The sequence below is a fragment of the Jaculus jaculus genome, chromosome 6 (assembly GCF_020740685.1).
Source record: "Jaculus jaculus isolate mJacJac1 chromosome 6, mJacJac1.mat.Y.cur, whole genome shotgun sequence".
NCBI classification, from domain to species: domain Eukaryota; kingdom Metazoa; phylum Chordata; class Mammalia; order Rodentia; family Dipodidae; genus Jaculus; species Jaculus jaculus.
In genome coordinates this window covers 33,862,465-33,879,806 of record NC_059107.1, presented here as the reverse complement: position 1 = coordinate 33,879,806, position 17,342 = coordinate 33,862,465, and the positions used below count along the sequence as shown (strand labels likewise).

The following is a 17,342-nucleotide window of genomic DNA, read 5'->3' as shown; positions in this document are numbered from 1 at the left end:
TTCACGATAATCAAGACGTTTTAAGATAACTGGCAAACAAGAAAACATTTACCATAAAATACTTCAACAACGCATCTTAAAGTTTGCATTTGCATGGGCAACAGCAGCTTAATCCCAACGGGAAGTTCAGACTCTCTGGCAGCTGGTTACCAGACCGGCATGACTTCAGGGAACCACAGGCGTCCCAGGTGCTTCGAGACTTCCGTGGGGACCTCATCCAGGCTGTAGCTGTCATCGGGGACCAGCACTTCCTCCATGATGGACAGCTGGGTGAGTCTCCGCCCGCACAGTCTGACGAACTCCACGAAGGCACTGCAGCTGACTTCGCATTCGCTGAGGCCCAGGGCCGTTAAGTTCTGACAGTGCGTGCCTATGGAGATGAGCTCCTTATCCAGAGGCTGGAGCCCATTTGCACAGACCACCAATTCCACGAGTCGTGGGCAGTTAAGACCTATCCGGCTGAGAATGGCTTTGGTCACCGAACGCCCGAAATAAAGGTGAGTAACAGGGGTCTCTTCTTTGAAGAATGTCTCAAATTCCTCTTCATATAAGAAGAAGTACATCACGACGTTCACCCGGGGAGAGTGTCTGATCAGGGCATCCCAGCTGTGCTTCTTGATAGAATGAAACTCAACCTGCCCAGGGTTCTCGCTCACAACGTCTATTCGAAGGTGCTCGAGGTTGACATGGGTCTCACTGGACAGTGCGAGGAGGAGCTCGTCACTTAGGATGTAATAATTCAATGCCAGTTCTTTGAGGCCTTGACAATGGTCAGCTACACAAAGGATCCCTGCAGGAAATCGAGAAACACTGTTCAGAAAGAAGACTCACAGTGAGGTGAGTTCTAGAAATTTGTGTTTGGTATTAGTTATCCATCACGTGCTACGGTGGATACCCAGTGAATTTTGAGATGACTGCTAAAATATGTAATTGTGTGTGTTAAATAAACAAGTAGCCTCAAAACCCCCTGCAGACTGCATGAGGCAGTGCAAATTGGCCACCCTACAGACATGGAGATCAGTATGGAGGCTCCCGAAGAGCTAACCACAGAGCTACCGCATGATCAACTAGAGCACTCTTTTTAAAAATTTATTTTTATTTATTTATTAGAGACAGAGAGAGGGAGGGAGAGATTGTAAGAATGGGCACACCAGGGCCTCTAGCCACTGCAAACCAACTCCAGATGCATGTGCCACCTATGTGCATCTGGCTTACATGGGACCTGGAGAATTGAACCTGGGTCCTTAGGCTTCGCAGACATGAGCCTTAACTGCTAAGCCATTTCTCCAGCCCAGCTAGAGCACTCTTGAATATACAGCCAAAGGTCTCCCAGGTCAGCATCCCACAGATACTTGCACACCCAGGTTCATGGAAGCACTATTTATGATAACCAAGACATGAGAGCGGCCGAGACATCCATCAACAGATGAATGGATGAGGAAAATGTAGTACAGACATGGAACTTTACTCAGTCACAAGGAAGAGGGGAATTACGTCCTCTGCAAAAGAAATGGATTGAATGGGTGGTCATGATGTTAAGCAAAATAAGGCAAGACTCAGAAAGACAAATATCACATGTCTTTTCTATCATATGCAGAATCTAGATTTAAATCTATATTGTACATATACACACAAATGTGACGCAAGTAGAAAGGGGAGTATGGGAAAGGAGGGAGAAGTCTAAAGGGAGGGGGAAACAAGCCAGGGTAATGGAATGTATGTGACAAGCGTAAGTGGGGACTTGGTGGAGGGTGAAAGGAAAACAAGGAAGTGAGGGGACACATAAGAACAAAGAGCTGGGCCCATGGGTGCATGCCTTTAATCCCCTCCCAGCACTCTGGAGGCAAGAGGTAGGAGGATCACCTTGAGTTTGAGATAGTAAATTCTAGGTTGGCCTGGGCTAAAACAAGACCCTACCTCAAAAAAAAAAAAAAAAAAAAGAAAAGAAAGAAAGAAACAACGTCTATAACTAATATGTATATATATACACACACGTACACATGGAAATATATATTCATACATATATACACATACACACACATAGTTATGAAAATGCCATCATAAAATCCACTGCTTTCATGCCAACTAAAAAAAAATTCATAAAAAGGAGAAATTTTCCGGAGGAGCAATTTAAACCATATGTGGCTTACAGACTGAGAAGCCTTTGAACAGAAGTTAACAAGTTGTTTCATAAACACAGAGTTTTCGGTAAGAAATTTCACTGTTACTATCATCACAAGACCTTTGTTCAGCCTTTAAGACAACGACCCACCATCAGATGAGACGTGAGGACAGCTACTCATTTTGAGCAGCCGCAGGGTGTCACTGTTGTTGGCCACAAGAATCTTCAGTGAAGGGTCATCTACTGGGGTGTCCTCAATCTTGATGGACGACAGTGACTTCGAGTTGACAAACACAACCGTGAGCGCTGACACAAAATGAGACTTGTGCCGCAAGAAGGAAAAAAAAAAAATCATGAGTTATTTTAGAAGTCACAGCTGAAATTTAAAAAAAAAAAAAATGCATCCAACTATTTGTTAATATAGCCTAACCAAACATAGTATAAACAGCATATTACTGCTTTCATACTATCACTAGTTACTAGAAAATACTTTGAAGAATTAATTTTGAAGTTAGCATACAGAGTACGAGTTTAATATAAGGCCTTTTCAGGGCTGGAGAGATGGCTTAGGCATTAAGGCGTTTGCCTGCAAAGCCAAAGGATCCCGGTTCAATTCTCCAGGACCCATGCAAGCCAGATGCACAAGGTGATGCACGCATCTGGAGTTCGTTTGCAGTGGCTGGAGGCCCTGGTGCACCCATTCTCTCTTGTCTATCTCTCTCTTTCTCAAATACATAAAAAAAAAAAATGTATAGAAAAAATACCAATGCCTTTTCATACATATGTCATTATGCTTTGTTCCTATTCACCCCCCCCCACAACTCCTCACTCTTCCTCCCCCTCATTTACCACGCCTTTTCTCCCCCACTTCCAATAGCAGTGCTTTGGGCTTTCATGTCACATATATTCCCATTATCTCCTTCTCTTTTTCTTTTCCTCCTCAACTCTTCCTTAAGATCTCTTTTCTCATGGTGCCCATTTTACTTCACAAACCTAACACACACATTTAAAACCCGATTCGACAAATGAAATGAAGCATGTGATATTTGTTTTTATGAGTTTAGCTTATTTCCTGTTCCATCCACTTTCCTGCAAATGCCACAGTTTCATTTTTCTTTCCACTATGGCTGAAAAGAATTCTACTGTGTAGATTACCACATCTCTTTATCCATTCATCTGTTGAGGGGCATCTAGGCTGTTCCATCACTTAGCTATTGCAAGCAGTTGACAATAAATATGGATGGTCATATATCTCTGTAGTATGGCATAGACTCCTTCTGGTACAGCCTCAGTACTACTGTAGCTGGACCAGGCGATATCTATTCTTAACTTTTTGAGGAAACCCCATATTTACCCACAACCGTGGCCATGCCCATTCACACTCCCACCAACAGTGGACAAGGGCTCCTCTTCCCCTAATCCTTACCAGCATTTGTTGTTGTTTCCTTGGTGGAAGCCATTCTGACTGGGATGAGATGGAATCTCGCTGGAGTTTTGATTTGTATTTCCTTGATGGCTAAGGATGTGAACACTTTTTCCAACTAGCCATCTGTAGTTCTTTTGATAACTGTTCAATTCACTTGCCCATTTATTGAGTGAATAGTTTTTTCCCTGTGCTTTAGAGTTCCCCTGTTTTAAAGTTTTTATTTATTTACTTATTTTCTACTTGTGAGATGGGGGAGGAGAGAGAGAGAGGTTTAGAGACAGAGAGAGATGGGTACAGAACATCAGAACAAAATCCAGATGCATGTACCATTTTGTGCATCTGGTTTTACGTGGGCACTGGGGAGTCAAATCTGAGCCATCAGGCTTTGCAAGTGCCTTAAATGCTGAGCCATTTCTCCAGTCCTGGAAATTTTTGTTGTTGTTGTTTCATTTTAAGAAAGGGTCTCGGGCTGGAGAGATGGCTTAGCGGTTAAGCACTTGCCTGTGAAGCCTAAGGACCCCGGTTCGAGGCTCGGTTCCCCAGGTCCCACGTTAGCCAGATGCACAAGGGGGCGCACGCGTCTGGAGTCCGTTTGCAGAGGCTGGAAGCCCTGGCGCGCCCATTCTCTCTCTCTCCCTCTATCTGTCTTTCTCTCTGTGTCGGTCACTCTCAAATAAATAAATAAATAATGAACAAAAAATATTTAAAAAAAAAAAAAAAGAAAGGGTCTCATTCTAATCCAAAATGACCCAGAACTCACTCTGTAGACCCAGGTTGGCCTTGAACTCACAGTAATCCTCCTACCTCAGTCTGCTGAGTGCTGTGATTACAGACACATGAACCTGCATCGAGTTCTTTATGATTTGGACCATCTTTTCACTTTGATGATTGCTACATTGGCTAAGTAGAAGCCTTTGATCTTAACGTAACCCACATTTGTGAACCACTGGGATTATTTTCTGTGTTATAGGCAATATTTATGTCTGTATCTTGAAGTGTTTGACCTATGCTTTCTTCTTTAACATCAAAAATCAGGCTTCCAGCATGCATTGGCAGAGAGTCAACTTTCATAATCCAGAAGGGAAGAATGGAGGCACAGCAAGGCATCACCGGACCAAACCCAAGATGCCAAACTGAAATCCTGCAGCTCCGCGTGTGGCATCTGGGATTGGCAGTGGGATCATCGGGCTCCAGAGAGCCTGGGTAAGCCCACCCCCTTGGCTAAGCTTGTAGAACTCACACACAGCCTCTCTCTTCAGCTGAATCAGCTCTGGACCCACATCTTTCCTTGGCAGATATTCCATGGTGCTGGCATCTCCTACATCCTGAGGTCTCCACTGCAGCTTTTCACAGTGGCGCCTTAGTAGCTTATTGCAGGGATTTTGACCCTGCCCAGCACTGTCTGGACTCAGCGGCGCTCTGGACCCGTAGTACAACACTTCATGATCCCCTCCCTCTTTCATTTTTCGTGTCTCCAAAGCCAGTGCCATGTCGACAATGCAGCCAAGTCCTGCTGCTGATTTGGGGCAAAACCTGGCTTTACTTGACAGCTGTAGCAGCCTCTGAGTGCTGACTGTGGGGAGCAAGGAACTCCTTCAGCATTCTGCCTTCAGGACCTCCCCTTTCAGAAAAGTTTTCATTCTTATAAGCTAGAGCCTTCAGTGGGTTGGGTCTTACTTCAGAGCCTCTTTTCTAATCTATCCCAGTATAGAATCAGTATGCATCTCTCTTTTCAAAATTTCATTTACTAATTTGCAAGGAAAGAGGGAAAGGAGTAATGGGTGCACCAGGGCCACCTTACCCCTGCAAACAAACTCCAAATGCATGCACCATTTTGTGCATATGGCTTTACAAGGGTACTGGGGAACTAAACCTTGGACTGTCAGACTTCACAAGCAAGTGCCTTTAACTCTGAGCCACCGCTTCAAACCAGATGCCTGTGCTCTCTCGCTCTCTCTCTCTCTCTCTCTCTCTCTCTCTCTCTCTGAGACAGGGCCTCTCTAGCCCAGGCTGGCCTAGAACTCACACTGTAGTTCCAGGCTGGCTTCAAACTCACAGTGATCGTGCTACCTCTGCCTCTCGAGTGCTGGGATTAAAGGTGTGAGCCATGCTGGGCATGATGGTCACACCTTTAATCCCAGCACTCGGGAGGCAGAGGTAGGAGGACTGTCATGAGTTCAAGGGCACCCTGAGACTACATAGTGAATTCCAGGTCAGCCTGAGCTAAAACAAATTCCTGCCTCAAAAAAACAAAACATAAAAAGGTTTGAGCCACCATGCCTGGCTCACTTGGCTTTTCTTTAATGGTGTAAATCTCCTCAACAATCACAGACATGACTGTTGTTGTCACCTAGCCCAGAGCTTTAAATTTGCTTACATTTCTCTCCTTGCAAAACCGCACATTTTGCATATAGTTCTGCTTTGCAGTTCACTCTCTTTTAGATCAAATAGAAGCAGTTAGCAGAAGTCATGTCATCACTGGAATGCTGGGCTGTCTTGAAATCTCTCTACCAAACAAATTAGTCCATTACCTTTAAACTCAACTTTGCTCAGTATCTCAGAACACAGACATAACTCAATCAGATTTTTTGCCAAAATATCAAACACACGAAGTCCTCTAGTTCAGTTCCCAATAGAGTCCTTGTTCCCCTCAGTACCCCATGAATCTGCATTTCTCTTGTCCTTCTGGTCTTCAGAGCTTCTACCAGAATGGCCCATCAATCTCTGCTTATAGCATTGTAAGGCTCTGCTAGCCCAACATCTAGGTTCTTCCACGTTTCTCTCATAAGCAAGCTCCAAAAGCCCACAGTCAAGTTTATTGCAATGGCCCCACTTCTCATTACCAACTTCTTATATCAGTTTCTTGTTGCTGGACAAAATATCCAACCAGAAATGGCTTATGGGAAGAAAGGGATTTAACTCAGCTTATCATTCTAGAGGATAGGGGGTTTTCATCATGAAGATACACTGAACTTTGTCAAAGGTCATTTCTGCAATTATTGAGGTGATGATGTGATTTCTGTACTTAAGCCAATTAATGTGTTGTGTTACATTTATTGATTCGTGTGTGTTGAACCAACTTTGTATTGCTGGGGAGAAACCAATTTAAATGATCCTCTTGATGAATATAAGACATTAATATAAGAAAGCACAGTATTATACTTATGCAATTGACAAATGGAATGATGAGAAAAGAAGAAATTATCAAATAGTTATTGAATGATATCTTAGTTATTTTCAACCTTTTGAATTTGGTATTCAATATAAAAAGGATAAAGTTATATTTATTTCCTAGGATAGGAGTTGGAAAATTATAGACTACCAGCCAAGCTCAGCCCACAATGTGTTTCTGAACATTTCATGAACTAATCATAGTTTTTAAATTTTAAAGGCTTGAAAAAATTTAAGGCATAATATTATATGACATGAAAATTACATGGAATTCAAGTTTCACTGTGCACAAATAGAGTCTGAAGGGCATGTAGACACGGCATTTCCTTTGAGCATTGTCTGTGTTGGCCTTCACACTTCGAAATTGTATCTGGTACTTGACAGAATCATATGCCCCTTATAACAGTTGCCTTCTCATTGGTGGGACAGAAAACCAGACCAGAAGCAGCGCATGGGGTAGTGAGTTTATTTCAGCTTAACAGATGTGAGGGGAAGTCTCAACATGGTGGGGAAATCATGGCAAGTCTGGGCATGAAGCCTGCATCATATCTGCACCTCAGGGGAATGGCAGCAGTTTGGGTGAGCCAGCTTTGAACACCCAGTACACTGGAATAATAAACTTCAAGGTCCACCCCAGTGACCTCCAGCAAGGCGCCATAACTTTCCCAAATCGTCTCCGGCTGGGGACCAATTATTCAAAACACATGAGTCTCTGGGAGAGGCACTTCATTCAAACCACAGCAGCCCTCAAAGCCTGGAATATTTATTCTTTGGGCCTTTAAAATTTTTATTTTATTTATTTATTTATTGATTTGAGAGGTGGGGAGAGGGAGAGGAAGAAGGGGAGGGAGAGAGGAAGAAAGGGAGGGTGAGAATGGGCATACTAGGGCCTCTAGCCACTGCAAACAAACTCCAGCAGCATGTGCCCCCTTGTGCATCTGGCATATGGGAGTCCTGGGGAATTGAACCTGGGTTCTTTGGCTTTGCAGGCAAGGGCCTTCACTGCTAAGCCATCCCTCCAGCCCTCTCTGGGCCTCTTTAAACCCCTTCCTTAGGAGAAAAAGAATTTTTGTCTGGTTCATTCCCTGCTATCTTTCCAGACCTCAAATCATATCAGACACATGGCAGTTGGTACATGTTTGTTAAATAAATGAATAAATGAGGGCTGGAGAGATGGCTTAGCAGTGAAGACCCTTGCCTGCAAAGCCAAAGGACCCAGGCTCAATTTCCCAGGACCCACGTAAGCCAGATGCATGAGGAGGCACACGCATCTGGAATTCCTTTGCAGTGGCTGGAGGTCCTAGCACACCCATTTTCTCTTTCCCTCTCAAATAAATAAATAAAAATAAAACATTTTAAAAAATACATTAAAATGAATAAATGAGATGCCACCCTCCCTAGGGAGGGGACCTTCCAACCAGAGTGTCTAAACAACATAAATCAACAACCTTATGCTTATTTATGATTTGGCCTCAAAACTGGCAGAATTCCACAAATTCTCAAATTCACTATTTTTTGGCAAAGACAACAATTCTAGAAACCAAATCCAGGCAAGATCACCTTCCTCTTACAGATTCAATTTTGACCCTAGCAAACCTTTCAATCCCTGTCAGAGCAAATACACTGATTATAAATGAGTGAGCACACTGATTTATAGTAATTATAACTTAATTTACACACATTTTCAAGTGGTGGAAGACTAGAGCTACTAAATTTTGTGGTGCCAAAATTATTGGAGAGCCATCACTGTCTCTTCAAGACATGTGAAGTCTCTATTTCTCTTTAGCGCTCAGTTAGCTATTTTAGTCCTGACAGCTGTGATGGCTTAAACTGAAGGTACCCACCATAAACTCGTTTGTTTTGAATGCTTGGTCCCCAGCTGATGGCAATGTGGAAGGTGGAGCCTTGCTGTTGGGGACAGGCTTACGGGTGCTATAGCCAGCTTCCCCTTGGGAAAGCTTGGCTCACTCTCCTGCTGCTATTTATTTTCCATCTTCTGTGGCAGAGGTAATGTCCAGCCTCTGCATTCCCATCCTTCCTGGGCCATAATGGAGCCTCCCCTCAGGACTGTAAATCCAAAATAAATCCCTTTCCCCCATCAGCTGCTTCTGGTTGGGCGTTTTGTCCCAGCAACTATAGAAAGTAACTATAACAAAGGACATTTTAGCAGGAGAACATACTCCACTGTAATAACAATGTATTCACTAAGCTTTTTATGATTATTAGAATACCATAATTTTAAAAGATAGTTATTTATTTAAAAGAGAGAGAAAAAATGGGCATGCTAGGGCCTCCAGCCACTGCAAACAACTCCAGATATATGTGCCACCTTGTGCATGTGGCTTATGTGGGTCCTGGCTTTGTAAGGCAAATGCCTTAACCAGGAAGCCATCTCTCCAGCCCCAAAATTTTAATCTCATTTTCACTTAGTTTATAAGTGAACAAACCCAAACCAGGAAGAGATCCACAACCTGTCCTGAAACCAAGAGCTCTTGCTAAAGTGAAGGCAAAATCCAAGACAGAGCTGGTGGATTCCTGGCACCTGCTCTGCCACTGTCTCAGTGGCCCCTGCCCCTACCCTCCCCCCCTTCGCCCAGTGCTGGTCTGAGAGGTGGATATGCAACATCAGCTTTGGCTTTTTGAATCTAAGAATCAATCTGATGCTATGGTTCATAAACACGGGAGTCACTATTTAGTAAAGTATGTTTTCGTCTAATTACTTACATTACTCTAAATCCCTGAATGACCCAATTTCTTTCAGCATATCTCTTTCAAAGGTAGCAGGCTTGCTAAGAGAGACATGACCCAGTTTGTGTAAAGGAAGATTCTGTTACTCCTCTATCCTCTAGCATAGGGGGTTTACATAAGCCAGTTTTACCAACAGCAATGTAGTACTTATTATATACCAAATACTATTTAATTCTGGGTTTATGATAGTAAACAAAATGAACAGTCTCTTCCTTTAGTGAGTTAATTTTGATGTGGGGAGAGGATAATAAACAGGCGATATGAGTAAATAATGTGGCTTCAAGTATTGACACAGATTGTGAGAAGACAAAAGGCCATAGGACAGCAGAGAGAGACTGTGGCCTAAGGTGACATCTCTGGGGACCCCATACTCTGGTGAGGTGTCAGTGATTTCTGTGACAGAAACTTTTAGATGATTCAAGACAAACATTCATCTCTTCTTCTTTGGTAATCCAGCCTCAGTTTTTAGCTGTGTCTATTGCAAATGAGCTAAGATTGCCTGGTCTCCCTGTGAAACCTCAGGCACCAGCCATACAAAGGGAGGTGTTACAGGCACTACTGGGATGTCTCTGTGAACAGGAGAAGACATGTCCATCTTCCCTATTCCCTCTATCCAGCTGCCCAGAGCAAGCACAGACTCATGAAAATTCACCTGGAATGAATGGAGTAGCTAGAAGCAGCCTAGGTTCCTCACCACCTTGCACCATCTATGGATGGCCGCAAGTGTGCATTTCTTCAAGAGAAATACACTTCAGTCAGGGGTGTTTTTTGAAGCTACTTTGGAGTTTTTGCTATACAAAACCAGACACAGTTTTAACTGGTATAGTTCCTCCAGTGAAATATGGAGCTGTCCTACCTCTCAGGGAGAGAAAACATCCACCACAGTCATGTCAACACGTTCTGTGTTCAGAGGTGTTACATACACTGGCCCTTGAGAGTACAGATCTAAGTTTTATACTAATAGGACATACTGTGGAAACAGTTAGTAAAAGTATACAGTAGCTCCAAAGAGAACAAAACATACACAAAATACTTTAGCAGAAACGTTTGTAGGTGCTGGTCAAGAGAAAAATCACTTGAAGCAATCCCCTTGAGTACACATGAGTACATGTGGCCTGTCTTTAGAGAAAGAACCGTTTTGTATAGTTTGGCAATAGTAAAGAATTTTAGCATATCTCACACATAACAAAGCACATTATTCCTTACCTTTGACACATTCATAAAACTTGGCCTGGCTGTTGAAATCAATCCCAACGTCTGGATAGAACAATTTACCAGCTGAGAAAGTATATCACAGGCAGCTTCTGCTGACTCAGTACTGCTGTCCACCTATGAAGATTCCCAAAGGTAATTTACCAGAAACTTACTGGAAACATAATTATTTAATGGAATTCAATTATAAAGTCTTATTTATCCCTTCATTCAATATGTTAGGGTTTTTTTTGTTGTTGTTGTTGTTTTTTTTGGTTTGTTTGTTTGGTTGGTTGGTTTTCAAGGTAGGGTCTCACTCTAGCCCAGGTTGATCTAGAATTCACTATGTAGTTTCAGGGTGGCCTTGAACTCACAGCGATCCTCCTACCTCTGCCTCCCAAGTACTGGGATTAAAGGCATGTGCCACCATGTCCAGCTATAATATGTTAGTATTTTATTTATTCAAGATGTCTGAGATTATGAAATGAAAAATAAGATATGATGTAGTCTTAACTTTCTAAACAGATAATACTTCCAAATCTGTACAATTATCTATGTATCAATAATAACATCTAGGGCTAGAGAGATGGCTCAGCTGTTAAAAGTGCTTGCTTGTAAAGCCCAATGGCCTGGGTTTGATTCCTCAGTACCCATGGAAAAACCAGATGCACAAAGTGGTACAAGCATCTGGAGTTTGTTTGCAGTGGCTAGAGGCCCTGGTACATTCTCTCTCTCTCTTTCTCTCTTTGCCTCTGTCTCCCTCTTTCTGTCAAGTAAATAAAAATAATATAACATCTAGGTGAAAAAGTAAAGATTACGTTATTCAATTAAAGTACAAATTCTATTTTAATCTATGTAATAAATTGAAAATAATCAGTGAACCATTTGGGATAAAAATTTGGTAGTATTTATTAAGTGCCTCAAATTAAGGATCTCAATACAGGAAAGGGTTAATGAAATGTGAGACACTGTTCCTACTGGCTACTTGTATCTTACCTTAAAGCTGACATATTGCAGGTGTGAAGCATGCCTTTTAATGATCTGCTGAATGAGATCAGGATGAGTGGACTTAAAGTAGGAAGTTGCTGACTGGTTCAGTTCAAATTCAAACTTTCTCCAAAGGTCAGGAATGTGAAAAACTTCATTCCATCTCCTACACACGGAAGAGGCCCGGGCTCGATCTATTAAAGGAAGGTATTGAAAAACCCGTAGCAGCACGTGGTGAGGTAAACTCCCCCAGTCTAGACGAACAGTGCACATGTGAGTCTGGTTGAAAGATGCGCAGAACCCACGCTTGGGCTGTTTTGCTGCCGGTGAAATCTGGGCAAGTTTGCTCACAGCAGAGAGATTATTCCTCTTCATTCTGCAAACATCAGAATGTGTTGTATTTGATGCCTTCCACGTTTCCAGCAAACATTTGTACTTCACTTGCATAGAAGAACACCAGAAAATGGAGAATGGTTTAATACATTTTTAACAGTCATCTTCTTTCACGCATGGCAACTGCTGCTATATGCTTGGGAGACAGAGATAAGTACAAATGCAGTCCAAAACCACGACCAGGTGGCTCAGTACAGCGATAGGTGATATGACTGAAGTTGAGACAAGGTAGAAGAGAAAACAAACACAAAACAGAATCTCATGTGACTGAATTTGTGTACCGAAGGGGCTGGGGAGGCCTCCAACAAGAAATGGCCACGAAAGCAGTTTGTGTCCCAGTCGCCCCCCCTTGTCAAGCACAAATCTTACTATATCCACAAAGAAGGAAGCAAGACCTCATAATTTGCTAAGGCTCCTGGCAGGTGGGAAACAGTACAACTTAATAAAAAGCCCTGATCTGGAGTTCTCTCTGCTCTGCCACTTACTGGGCACGTGATGTGATCAAAGCAAGTTACTCTAAGCTTTGTTTTCCTCATTGCTAGAGCAGGGATAATAGGATAATTCACAAAGTTGCTGAGAGAATTGAAGTACTTTCTATGTCAATGTGTAGGACATATTTAATAAATGCTGCCGTTTGTGTTTCCAATTTATTTTTCTGCACTATTTTCATTCCTTCAAACAAATCACAATTTAATAAAAAGTCAATAATACACAAGAAAGTTCACGTGATATTTGGGACAGAAGAGTTCCAGGACAAGTGAATACAGCAGGCACAGAATTGTTGCACAAGCAACACACCAAATCCACATCAGCAGTAACAGTCCATCCTCAACAGGAATGGGCATTTTCTCCAAAAATAAAAATAAATAAATAAATAAACCCACACCACATTCCCAGGTATTGACTAGCTTGGGACACAATGAAGTACCAATAAGGTTGAAGTCCAGACTCACTCAAATACATATTTTTATTTTCTACATAAAAACAATCCAACGTATTTTAAATGTACAATTATTTGAAAGGCCTAATTATGTATGGCAAGAGCGTTTTCAACCAGTTACTGGCTTAACCTCTTTTCTGACGCTTCAGTGTTAGGAATATATCGATGGAAGAGTGGCACAATTGAAACGCACCTTCAAATCTAATGACATGTTTACTTAAAACATAAATGTATCTGCCTTGTGATCCACTGTGAGTGATGTGAAACATTTCTTAACCACAACATAGAGTTGGATCGCAGAAGCAGGACTGACCTATAAAACCACTGGACAAAACGGAAAGTAATATTAAGGGCTTAGGAAGCAAAAACAGGTTTCAAGCTGTATCTCTATTATCGGAAAGAAAAGAGCTACTCTATGCATGTCAGTTAGACTAAGCCAGTTTTCTGGCTTAGGACCTGCTCAGCCATACACCGTAAACACAGGAAACTGCTGAGTATCGACATTTTGAAGTATAAGCTACCATTTACTCCCTAACACTAGCTCTCTAGAACAGTCTGGGGAATGAGCAGAGACTCTCGGATCACAGGCAGAACACATTCATTGACATTTTTCTTGTAACCTTTTTATTTAGTAGCCAACAAAATTGTTAAAATTTCACTCAATCATTATTAGTAAATTCATTCCTGATACTAAGCCTTAATTAGAAGGATGGCAAAGACAAAAACAAAGACTTCACTCAAATGCCAGGTTAGAAAACCGTTTTGTAGTTCTCTACATAAAGGGATTGTATACATACTGAACCTGACTTTATGCAGCATGAATTAAATTTACTAAACGCATTCAGTTGCCAATTTGATGTTAGTAGAATTACCAGAAAGGGAACTATATTAATAACTATTACTTAGTGAAAATAACATTACATTTTCTTTCTCCCTGTATATATGAATAGAGCATAAAACTCACTTACTAATTATAAACCTCCTGCGAAACAAGTTTTTAGCTGTATGCGTTAATGTTTTAGAATGTAAGACAAAAAAAGTGATACACCAAAGGTATGTGGCCATTTTACAAAAATAATTATTTCTTTTTTCAAGTTAAAAAAAAGAAACGGGGGCTGGAGAGATGGCTTGGTGGTTGAGCGCTTGCCTGTGAAGCCTAAGGACCCCGGTTCAAGGCTCGGTTCCCCAGGACCCACGTTAGCCAGATGCACAAGGGGACGCACGCATCTGGAGTTCGTTTGCAGAGGCTGGAAGCCCTGGCGCGTCCATTCTCTCTCCCTCCCTCTATCTGTCTTTCTCTCTGTGTCTGTCGCTCTCAAATAAATAAATAAATAAATTTTTTTAAAAAAGAAAGAAACTGAAAGCCGGAGTTGTGGCACACACAGAAGTGGGAGGGGCGCCGTGAGTTCGAGTCCACCCTGAGACTCCAAAGTGAATTCCAGGTCAGCCTGGCCTAGAGTGAGACCCTACCTTGGAAAACCAAAGTAAATAAATAAATAATAGATGCTGTCTTTTTCAAGCCTTTCTTACCTGAAGAAGGCCTCCAGGTTCGAGTTCACGCTGAACCAGTGAAATGAAGCAAGAGCTGCCATGGGGTACTCACCAACATCCATCTGATTTCACTTCCTGTTTTGGAAAAATGCCACAGAAACATCCACCAGGAAATATAAGTAAACTTCCAATGATTTTGATGCCTAGGTTACTTATAATTATTACTACATTAAAGGAATTTTGATAGAGAATTATTAATTCTAAGATGTTTTGTCCACTTGAAAAACTAGTCTCATTTATGGAAATATTATGACACTTGCCAGAAATTATACCTGACACTCTATTAAGTCCATCACGGTATCAAGTAATAAAGGGCTCTGAAAATTAATATTTTACTCAGTATCTACGGAGAGATCACACAAAACCTTTAAGACGGTTCATGACTATATTTATTTGCTTGTGGCCTATGTAAATCTGTTCTACTGCAAGTCTCTCGGTGGTATTAAGGCAGCTTTACTTAAAAAGAAAACTTTTATTTTATAATAGGTATGGCTATTTGTAAATACAACTGCTGAAGTTTGCAAAATATACTTGAAGTTTGTAAAACATACTTGATGTGAAAATATCTTTTGGGATGCAAGGAAAGAGCTATACAAACTTGAACTGGATAATCTCTTAAAATGCCTAAGGAGGGGGGGGTCACAGGTAGCACTTTCCACTCCACTTCCCTCCCCAACCTCGACTCTCTCACTCTGGAACAAAAAGGAGCCGCACACCAAGCCAGGGCCCCTTCAGAGGGCAGAGTCCCATCCCACTTTGTACTAGGGATACCAAATGATGTAACTAATAACTCATGCACAGGATTCCATGAAACATTTGGCAGTATTATTTTTTTTGGGGGGGGAGAAAATAATTCGAATTTATTCATCAGTTTCATAATCTGGGAAAAGTTTCTCAGATGGTACACCTATTAAAAGCAACAACCAAAAAATGGCATCGTTTAATATGAATTCTCTAGGCTCACAGGAAGGGCTAGACTCTACTTGTGGACATTTCTTCGTGGAAGATATAAACCCTCTAGGGCTGGAGAGATGGCTTAGGGTTTAAGGTGCTTGTCTGCTAAGCTTAAGGACCCAAGTTTGATTCCCCAGTACCCACATAGCCAGATACACCAGGTGGTACAAGCATCTGGAGTTCTTTTGCAGTGGCTAGAGGCCCTGGCTTGCTCATTCTCTCCCTCTTCCTCTCTCAAATAAATAAATAAATAAATAATACATATATATATGTGTGTGTGTGTGTAATATATATATATATATATATATATGTATATGTACATATATATATGTATATATATATCCTCTTACACTATGCTCCTATGAACTCACAATACTTCAAGAAGTGCAGCTCCATGTAAAACTCAGCATTGCTCAGCAACAATATATATTCAGAGAAGGATGGCTTGAGTGGAGAGCCCAACCCTTATAGGCTTAGCTCCAAAAGACCAACAAGTGATCAAATTCCAGTGGCCCGGCAGTTCGTGAGCTTGGCACTGTCGAGAAAGCAACATGGTAAGAAACCAGCTTGGTTACTTATTTCTTACCTCGAGATGACTTAGAGCATATGAACGTGTATGCTTAGATGCTGTGCCAATACTATTCTGTATGAGACCTGAGGGTGCACATGGGGGGGGGGGTGTCTTAGAACCAATGCCTGTGGGCACCACGGAGCTGTGGATTGGTTAACCGCGTCCTGTAGACACCAATGAAGGTTTTTAGAAATCTAATCATCAAGCTGAGTTCTGTACAAGTATCTCAGTCTAATGCTGGGGGACGACGGGAACACAGGACTTCAGCAAGGAGAGCTGAGTCCACATTTCCAAGCACACTCATTCTCTCACTTTTTCATTCTTCCAAACCTCGTTTCACTTCCCACTGTTGAGAAGGAAAGTATGTACATGAGCATCTTTGTAGGCTAGAAGATATAAAACATGGTACAGGGGCTGAAGAGATGGCTCAGTGGTTGAAGCACTTGCCTGCAAAGCCTAAGGACCTGGGTTCGATTCCCCAGTACCCACGTAAAGCCCGAGGCACAAAGTGGCACATGAGTGTAGAGTTCGTTTGCAGTGGCTAGTGGCCCTGGCATGCCCATTCTCAATCTCCCTATCTCCCCCACCTCCAAGTCAAAAAGTAAAACATTGTTTTTTAATGTAGCACAAATAGGCATACTTATTGAACACCTAAGTCCCAAGCAAAAATTAATAAACCATGCATACATGCATACAAACGTGAAAAAAAAAAAAAAGAAGCCTACCTGGGCTCAAGGTGGCTGGGCCTAAGGGAGGAGACGGGAAGGACACGAGTTCGCGCCCGCACCTCGCCCCGCCCCCGCAGCGCCCGCGCCCTCCGCCCGTCGCGACCTCCCTGGCGGGCTACCTTCTCCCAGAGCCGAGCGCGCTCACGCGTTCACGCGCGTGCCCGGCGCCCCCACCCCCCAGCCGGGCAGCGGCGGCCGAGGGGTTCGGCCAGGTCCCCGAAAAGGCGCCAAGGCACAACGAGGCCCAGTGGGGCTCCTCAGCGGGGCGGGGGCTGTGGAAAGAGCTTCAGCACCGCTGACCGCGGCAGCTGACCGGCGGACAGCGGCGGCCCTGCAGGCCCCGCCCCCGATGCTCCGCGGGCCACGCCCAGGCCACGCCCAGGCCACGCCCACCCGGCTTCTCGCCCGAGCCCCCGCCAGCCTGTCCGCGCTGCCAGGTCCTTTGGTCATCTCCTCAGGGGACTCCAGGGCGCCCTTTAAGTGAAGGCTAGAAAGTTGGGTTTTTAAAAAATATTTCATTTAAACTGGGCATGGTGGCATACGCCTTTAATCCCAGCACT

General features: G+C 42.8%; 1 protein-coding gene across 1 annotated transcript; it reads right to left on the bottom strand.

Moving 5' to 3' along the window:
- Positions 1–16,877, bottom strand: LOC101594589 (F-box/LRR-repeat protein 21). The gene is made up of 7 exons (XM_045153090.1): positions 16,780–16,877; positions 15,855–16,018; positions 14,509–14,604; positions 11,655–12,021; positions 10,674–10,796; positions 2,273–2,444; positions 1–790 (listed from the first exon to the last, which is right to left on the bottom strand). Exons 3-7 carry the CDS (start codon positions 14,589–14,591, stop codon positions 147–149), a joined length of 1,389 nt encoding a protein of 462 aa, XP_045009025.1. The 5' UTR covers positions 14,592–14,604; positions 15,855–16,018; positions 16,780–16,877; the 3' UTR covers positions 1–146.
- Between the last annotated feature and the right edge of the window lie 465 nt (positions 16,878–17,342).

Excerpts from the sequence above, each read along its gene's own strand:
- LOC101594589 (XM_045153090.1), bottom strand. The coding sequence starts at position 14,591 with ATGGATGTTGGTGAGTACCCCATGGCAGCTCTTGCTTCATTTCACTGG. Across the intron at positions 12,022-14,508 it reads AACCTGGAGGCCTTCTTCAG|AATGAAGAGGAATAATCTCT; the intron begins GTAAGAAAGGCT and ends TGATGTTTGCAG. Across the intron at positions 791-2,272 it reads TCCTCACGTCTCATCTGATG|GGATCCTTTGTGTAGCTGAC; the intron begins GTGGGTCGTTGT and ends GATTTCCTGCAG.